Source organism: Leguminivora glycinivorella, chromosome 4 (genome assembly GCF_023078275.1).
Source record: "Leguminivora glycinivorella isolate SPB_JAAS2020 chromosome 4, LegGlyc_1.1, whole genome shotgun sequence".
In the NCBI taxonomy this organism is placed as follows: domain Eukaryota; kingdom Metazoa; phylum Arthropoda; class Insecta; order Lepidoptera; family Tortricidae; genus Leguminivora; species Leguminivora glycinivorella.
The window spans coordinates 13,541,213-13,552,420 of NC_062974.1; the positions used below are offsets into that span (position 1 = coordinate 13,541,213).

The 11,208-nt window shown below is 38.0% G+C and overlaps 1 protein-coding gene across 1 annotated transcript; it reads left to right on the forward strand.

The window, feature by feature from the left end:
• Window positions 1–778: 778 nt before the first annotated feature.
• LOC125225585 (cilia- and flagella-associated protein 161-like) lies at window positions 779–5,814 on the forward strand. Its single transcript, XM_048129353.1, has 6 exons — window positions 779–927; window positions 1,457–1,619; window positions 1,931–2,172; window positions 4,625–4,783; window positions 5,089–5,178; window positions 5,272–5,814. Exons 1-6 carry the CDS (start codon window positions 832–834, stop codon window positions 5,365–5,367), a joined length of 846 nt encoding a protein of 281 aa, XP_047985310.1. The 5' UTR covers window positions 779–831; the 3' UTR covers window positions 5,368–5,814.
• The last annotated feature ends 5,394 nt before the right edge of the window (window positions 5,815–11,208 follow it).

Consider the following 11,208-nt stretch of genomic DNA (forward strand, 5'->3'; position numbering starts at 1 on the left):
GAAGGTCGTATCGGTCCGGAAATACCGCAGGCGACATTCATTCCACACTTTCCACAGTTTAGCTGTGCGGGGCAGGAAGATTCTGGAGAAACGCACACGTCAACGAAAGCGTATTCAGTGGTAGACACTGACGTAGAGGGGCGACTCAGTTAGGTAAAATGAAATTATAAAAGATCTAAATTTCGATATAGGTACAATCTTATTTGTAGGTACGGTCACGGTGTGTGTAAAATATATTCGCGTGGGATTTACCCAGACTGCCAATACCTACCTACACAAATTCCTTGATACAGGAGAACACGTAGTATGTTTGTTAACGTAATAACATATTTAACCCTTTGAATCCTTTTACCTTTTACTTACGTCATAAACAGAGACATGACTCAAACGCTAGTCTCCGGCGCAAGGGAGCGATTGTGAACATTAGGTACTTGATAGTGTACCTAAAGGTTACTTTAACACCATCCGCCATAACATACAATGCAGGTCGCTGTGGGCGCAACAGTCTACAATAACCGACAACTTTAGGCGTTTTGGCCATTCTTGCAAATTCTTGGCATTCAAAGCAAAGATTCAAAGTTTGTAGATATTCAAACTCTTTGCTTATGAATTGTAATGCGGCCTCTGGCAAGAACCTAATCAACATGAATGACAAATCGATCAAATCATGAAGTTTGACGTATTGTGTCACCGTCAGAGGCGTTATCTCAAAGAGTATTACAATTATATCGTTACATTTCAGCCAACGATTTATATGTGCTCTAATTCTTTGCTTGCAACTACTGATATCAAATCCGTTGAGTCAAGAATTGTATATAACTTGAATATAAAATGTCGAAGCTGTCGAAATTGGACGAAGACAAAGGCATTGTTTACTGTAACCGCGTGCTTCTCGGTAATTGGTATGAAGCTTCCAAATTGGAAGAGGTGAGGTTATTCCGTTCCGTTCGTTAGTAAAACGATAGCCGCTTCGCTATTATTTCGTTTTGTTTCACGAAAGGGCCTTTCCTGCTAAGAAAGGTTTGATTTCTCACTAATCAGTCGATATCGATGAGTAAAATTGGATGTTTGGAATAATCAAAAATAATGAAGGAGATTGTTAAATAATGGCTATATGACCTTAAAGCTGACTCTCTTGATAATTAAATAACTGATAAGAATGTTCGATATTTATTTGCTGATAATTTTACAGAAAAAAACATGATCCACCACAGTGTGTGAAATTAATCATAATTATAACACATAAGTGCTTTGGTCGCAAATCTTGTTTAGCAATAATCGCAACCTTCCAGATTTAATTTTTCTCGAATATTAATATTTTAGCAGGAGGGATTAAACAACAACTTCATCCTCTTGTAGATCAAAATAACTAGGTATTGTTTCACATAGGTGCAAGCAAACGCGCCAGTAATAGATTTGAACTTTTTTAGTCAGTTAATTTAACTTCTATTTTTAGTACAAATTAGACAAATTCCGGATTCAAATGGAAAATGGGGACTTGATGCTGGCGAGATACCGAAAGATGTCCGAAAACCTCAATACGCCTACCGTCTTGACTCAGTCTACGGGAACCACTGTTTTCGGGGCCAAGATTTCTTTGCTAGCCCCCCACGTATACGGTTAGAAACTTTGGTATTCAAAACCGGTGTGAATTGCGTCTAGAGTATAGTAAGCCCGAATCCGGTTTGAAAGCGCTGTCCGCTGTTGTTGTTTTTTTATTTGGAGCTTTGAGCTTATAAATATGAGAAGTTTTAGCTCTATACGTATTTGCCATGTTTCGGATAAATTAATTGGTCCTGGATTGAAAGGTCCTGTATTGAAAGGGAAACCTTTAATACATATAAGTCTATTATTAAGTTTTCTATATGACATACCTACTTACTTACTTTATGGTATGACTGAGGTTCAGGGTCTAAACCTATTCTTGCAGTTTCAGATAAACCCAGTCCGGATTATAAGGGTCTCTTCCTAGGTGGTCGTATTTCGGCCGATGACATAATGTACTCGCAAGACCTTCGCGACGGATGCTCGGTGGTAGCTCACCAGGATACAGTGCCTCAAGAAAAACACACATTTGTCTTAACCAGTGCCGATTACTGCAATCGAGACCAAGAAGTTCTGAAGTATAATCAGGAATTTCTTCTTACTCTTTCCAAATCCGTAAAGACAAAGGTTAATATATAGCACACTCAATGAAGCCTATCTCGCGGGAAATAATTCGTGTATAGGCGAATTTTGGCATAGTTGTAGGGAATGGTGTTCTAATCCACATACTCAAAGTACTGATGGGTAGGGGAGGAGCTAACGGGTGGAGGGGGGTGTAAAGGTCCCTTTTTTTAGTTTTTCGCGAATAACTCTTAAACTGTGGCACATAGCAAAAAATGTTCTGAATCACAAGTAATCTTCATAAAATTCTCTACAAAAAAGTCTTATACACTTTTTATCTGGGACCAATCGTTCATGAGATATGAAAGGTAAAGATGGACAATAAAGGAATAAACTCATTTGTTTGAGAACAATACGTTTATTCTTATAGAGACGCGGTAGCGTGTCAAGCCAGGTTCAAGTAACAAAAGTAGCAAGCAGCACCGTGTGTAATATTACACGAACCGTTTGGAGCCACATTTGACCCCCTTCTAACTCAAAAACTATTTCACATAAACGTGTTATAATGCCACGTAAAAAGAAACCAACGCGCGTAGTAAAAGTATGAGCTATAAGCGCTCCTCAATAAGCCCGGTACTAGCAGCCCGCCTTAGTGCGTTTTCACATTATCCGATCCGATATCGGATGTCGGAAGGATTTCAAAGGCAAAAATCCAAGACGGCGCCTTAAATGTACAGGGTATCGGTCCTACTTCCGATATCGGATCGGATAATGTGAAAACGCACTTATCCCGCGCGCGCGCAGCCCTTTAAAAGCCACCGCGCGGCCGGCGCTCGCTCATCCCAGTCGCGCGCCTGCTTGAATATTGAATGCACGTGCTAAACTTACCTCTAATTTAGGAAAATTTTACTTATTGAATCCGAAAAAAGGCGTACAAATATTTTTGTATTTAACGTACAATTTATTTACCACCTACTGAATGGGGATGAACTAGAAGAGGCGATGGCATATTAAAGCCAGTGACAACCAACGACCCAGTGGCACCTGACTCCATTCTCAAAACTATATTTTGCCGATGCAAGACTGGGTGTGGGGTGCGATGCGGTTGCCGAAAAGCAGGAATTGCCTGCTCCAGTGTCTGTGGTGTATCCTCGAGAGCATGCACTAACGGAGCTCCCATCGAAGTAGAGACGGAAGATAGTTAGGAATTTTATTTATGAATTTATCCCATCAAAGCAATACTGGGCGGTCATGATGCTTTGCTCGTCAAGTCAGCTACAATGTGATCGGATCGCTGCGCGAGACAAACTGAGCGAGCGCTGCTGTAATGTCGTTCAACACCCCTGCTGGGGTGTGAGTAGCCCCTTCCGCGCTGGGCGCTATGGGGGCTGTATCTGGTCGCGCCCCATCCTTGTGGGGCGGTCTTACGTCGACGTTTTGAGGACGACTGGGATGAGCGAGCGCCGGCCACGCGGTGGCTTATAAAGGGCTGTGCGCGCGCGCGGGATAAGTGCGTTTTCACATTATCCGATCCGATATCGGAAGTAGGACCCATATCCCGTACATTTAAGGCGCCGTCTTGGATTTTTGCCTTTGAAATCCTTCCGACATCCGATATCGGATCGGATAATGTGAAAACGCACTAAGGCGGGCTACTAGTACCGGGCTTATTGAGGAGCGCTTATAGCTCATACTTTTACTAGGCGCGTTGGTTTCTTTTTACGTTGCATTATAACACGTTTATGTGAAATAGTTTTTGAGTTAGAAGGGGGTCAAATGTGGCTCCAAACGGTTCGTGTAATATTACACACGGTGCTGCTTGCTACTTTTGTTACTTGAACCTGGCTTGACACGCTACCGCGTCTCTATAAGAATAAACGTATTGTTCATAAACAAATGAGTTTATTCCTTTATTGTCCATCTTTTCCCTTCCATATCTCATGAACGATTGGTCCTAGATAAAACTTGTATAAGACTTTTTTGTAGAGAATTTTATGAAGATTACTTGTGTTTCAGAACATTTTTTGCTATGTGCCACAGTTTAAGAGTTATTCGCGAAAAACTAAAAAAAGGGACCTTTACACCCCCCTCCACCCGTTAGCTCCTCCCCTACCCATCAGTACTTTGAGTATGTGGATTAGAACACCATTCCCTACAACTATGCCAAAATTCGCCTATACACGAATTATTTCCGCCGACGGACAGTTAAATGTCTTCGTTAGGCGTGCTAATAACTACAGGTCAATTCACAAGCGCTGGCATGAATGGAACGAATGAGTGAATGAAAATATGAATGTGTGTGACAGATTAACCAATGAAATGGTATCTCTTAACTGCTACGACTGTATATCGATACAGGTGTCACTCATACAATCAAAGTTTTGTTCATCTCATTCGTGCCAGCTTTCGTGAAACAATCTATAATTCCTGTAAGTAAAGATACTATTGGATATTATTTTTTAATAACCTGACAATACCATCTGAATGATGATATTGATGATCTATTAACTATTTTCAGCCCCTTTACGTAAGGTTCGACCCAAACCCGATCCCCGGTCTTTGCGGCAAATTCCCACTGTTCCTGAGTGAGCATGCTGTGTCCAACACTCGCTGGCGAATCCTGCCGGTCCAGAAACCGACCATCTCTCGATTTGAGCAGGAAGGCAAACCCGTCCCTGTAAGTATTCTAATGACTAATTCTAAATTAGTTTAATTGGTGTTTAGAACATCACAGAAGAAAATACCAACACCCATGAGAAAGTACCATTTGCTCACAAAGAGTTGGAGGTTTTCAAAACAGTAAACTTTTATACACACATGATGAATTGAATAATTTTAAAAAGGAGATATGTCGTCTAACTTCTTGGGTTTTTGTACTTACTCATACGATCTACACAAATGTCATGAATTTATGTGAAAGACTACGACTTTTTTATTAGCTTATTTACTTAAATTAAAACCTTATAAAGCATCTATTTTTAGGTAAACGAAGATATAATAATAAATCATTGCGCCACCAATATTAATTTAGGCGTGGACACCTTGAAGTGGGAAACGGGATTCTTCGGGAAAGTAAGTCATCAAAGTCGACGAATTTAATTAAGATTTGATTGGTCCTATTAAATTAATGCCGGATATTAATGAAGTACGTCATGTTTGTTACAGATTTACGCTCCCCTGATGAAAACTTGCTTAGATGTTTTTGGGCGCGAAACGCCGAATAATGTTTGGCATATTCATATTCCGATCGCCAAGGACTGAGTTTTTCTTACCAAGCTCTATTCAAGTCTTATTTATTTATTTACATTTATCTTCTTCCTTCGTTCTTTATTGTTGAAACTCACGACCATGATTTTGTGCACTAAATATTGTAATAATTTTTCATACCCATGTGTAGCATATTAAATTTTGTGACAGGCTACGATGTAGCTTGTAGCAAGCTATAAACGTTTGGCGTAGCACCTTGCCATCAAGTCATGCTCGCTACTGCGCAAGAGTGTTTATGGTATTTCAATCAGGTAAGAACGAAAAGTTGCCAATAAAACCGCAGATTAAACTGACTTGTCAATTTTATGTGTAAGACACAAAAATCATGAGCATGTTACTTTTTACTTAAGTCTTTACAGTATTTTTATGTAGTTTGTTTATATTTGTTATACATTTTTATCTTTAGTTTATTTATTAGGTAATAAAGTTGTGAATGATTTCATTCCATGTTAAGTTTGTTTCATTTACTGAAAGTAAAATTGTTCTTAAGGAAATATGAACACAAGTTCAGTCATATAATTATCGCACTATATACTCATGCACTTACAAAGTGAAAATGAAATCTTTTGAAAATAATTCTTTTGATAAACTCAAACATTAGAGACAATGTGAAAGTGTACAAAAATGGAACCATATCCGAGCTAGCGTATTTGGCAGCATGTGTAGGTACGTTTTACTCCACGTTTTAGGTACGTGAAGAACATCAATGGCAACAGATGGCGCAATAGACGCTCTTCCTAACAATATAAAGTACGTAAGTATGATTACGAAATAAAACTACATTTTAACTGAGTTTATCTAGTTCGTGGATATTTCGTAGTTTTAATTTAAAATAATATTTACACACATAAAATAAGTAGGTAGGTACGTGCCTGTTGTTTAGCGTTCACAAGTTCGATTTTGCAAATTAGTGTATTAAACTTTTCGCACTTCTTTATTCTACATAATAATCATGGCAAGTGTGAAAAGTGACCCAATGAAATCCAAGACCTGTGGTTTTTAATTTTTATCAGAGATGACTTAAGTGTGTGCGTACTTTACCATGTTGTTAACTATTAGAAACAAGGCAAACCATACCAGTGAATTTCTTCCACGTAATTAGTCAATTTTGTTACATCAATATCACGTCTTTAGATAAAAAAACTCTTATAAATACAAAAAAAAAAAACAAAAACTTTATTTCTGGCCGGAATTCGAAAGCTTGATACCTGCGATGTGCTTGAGAACATTAGAACGACCTCTTACGACTGAGCTAGATCGATTTTTCACCCCCGAAAACCCCCACATAACTAATTTCAGCGAAATCTTTAGAGCGGTTTCCGAGATCGTCGGTATATATATATATATAGGTACAAGAATTGCTCGTTTAAAGGTATAAGATTAACAGCTCCATAATTAACAGATATGTTACTTATGTAATTTCCTTTTCAGTGTCATAATATATTACTTTTCTAATTGTTTGTTCCCCTTGCGCCATTAGTTTTTACATAATACCCCACCTGGCCTCCTTTTAAATTATTTTGATTAGTAAGTGATATTATTCTCTCTGGTCGATGACTCTATTATCTTTGACTTGGCCTGACTTACATAACGTGGACAACAGAAGTTCATCTGAGTTCATCATGTCATTTTAGTTTTATATAGCTTTTTTATATCATATTTTTAGAAATTTTATTTATTTTTATTTAATTTACAAAATGTTTAGTTTTAAAAAACAACGAAATGAAGACAGGGGCAGAAGTTACTGTAACCGCGTACTCGTTAATAACTGGTACGAAGATAAAATATTGGAGGAGGTATGGTTACCTATTACTCCTATTAGGACTTAGGTGTTATAGAGAATGTATTTTTAGTCAATTTAGTCGCATCAACAGAAACTGGTACGAGTATAACTCTGCCGTCCTAAGGTAAAAGGCAGCTATTCGACAATTTTACAGAGGTGGTGCGTAATGAAACAATAGGTGTTGACGTTTTCATAGTTTTGTACAAGATTTGAACAACATTGGAATTCAATTTGGTGTGCCGAAAAAGTTACAAATATCCCTTTCGACCTTTCGATTATGCGCTTCCCATCGCGTCACATTGCTTTGCGCGTGCTTGATAGAAATTAAGTTTTGCATAATATGCAATATTATTGTAGAAATTCGAGTTTACCTGGAGTAAAAGCTGATCGATGAAAACAAAGAATAGATGGTGGTAACTGCTAATTAATTACTACAGATTTATTGTTCATGTGAGCTAATATAGAAATGAGATGGTGGATGGGTCTTTACATCGAGCGTGAAGAAATTGACAAAAAAATACTTTATTTCCCACACTGAGGAGCAAATCACCACATACGAAGATAGCTAATAAACCGAAACATACCTATCTTTCTACTAAGTGAAATTAGATTTAGGAAATGTTGTTTAATTTTTCTTGGTGTTACCTAACTGAGGTACATACAGATTAATTTTATTTTAATGAGTGCTAGTTATTATATTATTTTAATTTCAGCTCAAAATGAATCCGTTTGACTTGGAGACTTTGAAAGATGGTGACATAATGCTAATGAGGTATCGAAAGATGAATGAAAACCTCAATGCTCCTACTACTTTAACAAAGTCTACGGGTACTATTGCTTTTGGCGACAAGATTACATTGTTTGCACCTAAAGTATCAGGTTAGAACAAGCATTTTAAATTTTAACAGCAGACTGGCTAAACTTGACATTTCGTCACTACTTTTAAAAAAACTTGTATCTTCGTCTGTCAATGAAAAGAAAATTGTAGTAAGTATGTATGGAATGCATATAGACTTACTGCGTTTTAACTTTGAGGAGCAGCGTGAGATACGAGATTTTTTCAAAGTAGTGACGATTTATAAGTTGAAGCCACGCTATTGGGCGAGTACTTAGCTTTTTCATCTATTTGAACGTAGGTACTAGTGTTGTAGCTGTCCCGTTTAGTTTTATAATTTAATATTGTGTAGAAATCCTGAGAGTGAGCGAGAGACAGTGCTATAAATAATTATTACAGCATCAAACAAAGGCGAAGCCACGACTAACGGCCTTCTTCTGGGAGGTCGCCTTACGCCTGATGAATTGATGTTGCACCGAAACCTACGAGACGGGTGTTCATTGGCTGGTTTAACCGATCTTCAACCGAAAGCTAAAAACACCTTCACTATTACCTGCGTCAATTGCTCTAACAAAATAGGCGAAGATTTGAAATACAACCAAGATTTTATTTTAACGCTCTCCAAGTCAGTGGATAAAAAGGTACCCCTTCTTCACATTACCTATTTAACAATCATTATTTTATAGGTACCATAATCATAACATTCATAACTCACGCGTATTATAACAATTCTAAGTTGCGAGCGTGGGCAGAAATTAAGTTGTAACAAAACAAAAATAAAGGCTTGTCCATATTTCAGTATCTACTTAAACCGCGATTTCCCACTTTTTCTAAGAGTAGGTATCTATAGATTTGTATGCCATAATGTGTTTATAATAGGCTCAACCTCTAACATAATCCTCATATAAACTACAATATTTTCAGCCTTTATACGTGCGTTTTGACCTGGAGCCGATCCCAGGTCTACGTGGCAAGTTCCCGCTGTACCTCAGCGAGCATGCCTTGTCTAACACGCGGTGGCGAGTCTTACCTGTCCAAAATCCAAATATAACGCGCTTCGAACAGGAAGGGCAACCAGTACCTGTAAGTTTTACTATTAAACGATTGATATCAGCCACAGATCGCAGATCGCGATACAAGTTACTGTACTCAGTGAACAGGCCTTGTCCAACACGCAGTGGCGAATCCTACCTGTCCAGTGTGTGTAGCCGAATGCACAAATGCTCACGATAATATCTCTTTCGTAGCTATTTATCTCTATAGCTCTTGCGTATTGGCGCGACAGAGCCAGACTACCTTTCTGCGGCGTTTCGATTTCGTTTTGCGTCGCAGAAATGCCATTCGGCTACGGGACCAGGCTCCTAATATAACGCAAATCGGACAGGATGGAAACTCAGTTCCTGTAAGTTTTAATACCTATTAAAGAATCGAGTCCCGCAACAGATGTACCAGAAGATTATACTGTATGTGAAGACAAATCAAACCGGTTCCGGGTTCTATGGCATCAGGACAGTCCTGATACCTCCTCCAGACGTCGTGAATATAAATTGTATTGCACACAGGAATGAAGCTTCACTCATTCTTCTCTTCTTTCTGTTACTCATGTGTGTGTGTTCAAACATAAGAACTTATTTCTTTACAAACGATCTTCATCAAATTGACCTAATGCCGTTACAAAGCAAAGTAGCGTGTGTGTGAACACGGTCAATGACCACAGTACGGCTATAATTAATAATAGGGCCAGGAACAACCCTTTACTAAATTCTACAAAATGGTACAATTTTTTGTTATTACTTTCAGACAAATGCGGATATTGTTATAAATCACTGCGCGACCAATATCAATTTAGGCTTAAACATCAACCTTTTGGTACATGGATTCTATGAAAAAGTAAGTGAATTACGTCAGCGAAAGTATGTTTTTAATGTTGGTATATTATGAGAGTTGCTATGAAGTGACTGTATATATTTTTTTTACAGATGCGCCCACCCCTAATGAAAACCTGCTTAGACGTGTATGGGCGCGAGCTAACCCATAATATTTGGCGAATTCATGTCCCTGTCGCGTAATGAATGGTCACTTTTCGTATGAATTTATTTTGTTTCGTTTTGTACAAACTTATTTTGCTAATTTAATTTATTTTTATAAAATGATTTATTAGGATTTTTTTAACCGTCTTCATATAAACGAGGAGGTTACTAATCCGGCTATATTATTATTTTTATGTCTAATACACAGTGTTTTTATTGAATTTCGTTAACTTCGGTATATAATTAGGTCCATAATAGGAAACAGTATAGCGTAGTTTTTTTTAAAAACGTACACCTGCGATAGATGTTACATTAATTGTGGTTGAGAAACGGCCTTACGGGCTAAGTTAATCTTTTGATGAAGGCCAGGACTACACTATCAAGTGTGCGTTTGTTAAGCAACCGACAATTTTAAAGAGAACGTTTGTCTATGAGGAATTCAAGCAAGGATTGGCTTTTAAGTTATTGGTTGGCTTATTAAGAAAAGGATATCTTTCCAAAAAGTTGCTGCGAAGCCAGATAGTTAATATCGTTAAAATATTAACACAAATAAATTCATAGTTATACCTAATTCCTGAAATAGTGTTCTTCATTAATGTATTCGATTCACATAAAATTACTTAGATTTTTTTACAAATTATTCTAAAAGGTTAAATGACTATAACTCACGTCGCAAATCCAATATCAACATTTGGTAAATTGAAAAAAACTTTTTCTACTCCCGAACTGTTATTCGTCATTTACAGGGTCGTGCACAGATCTTTAAAACCCTACATAAAGGTCTATTCCCCAAAGCCAGCGTCCGCCGGCTTTCCGCGCATGCGCGCAGTATCGAAAAAACTGAAAACGCATTGTTTGGCTCTGTAACCATGGCAACGCCTTATAACGACACTGCGGACGTGCGCGGGAAGGCTTTGCGCAGCCGAGCTGACAGTGCAAACCTTTGAGTCAAAATACAGGAAACAGTGTGAATTTCACGAAATTTATTCAAGAAAACTATTAAAAACTAAGTGCATGGTCGTAGAAAAAGTATTGTATGCAACGGTGTTTAACTGAGTCAAAAAATACTCGTGGCGTCTCAATAACAATTTTCGGCTTCGCCTCAAATTGTTACCCACACCACTCGTCTTTTTTGACCTCCTTTAAACGCCTGTTGCATAAAATACTATTTTCTACTCCCGAACTGT

Bases quoted from the DNA above. Each gene is read 5' to 3' on its own strand.
- LOC125225585 (XM_048129353.1), top strand. From the start codon at position 832: ATGTCGAAGCTGTCGAAATTGGACGAAGACAAAGGCATTGTTTACTGT. The intron at 1,620-1,930 runs GTTAGAAACTTT...CTATTCTTGCAG, and splicing joins GCTAGCCCCCCACGTATACG to TTTCAGATAAACCCAGTCCG. The intron at 2,173-4,624 runs GTTAATATATAG...AACTATTTTCAG, and splicing joins CCAAATCCGTAAAGACAAAG to CCCCTTTACGTAAGGTTCGA.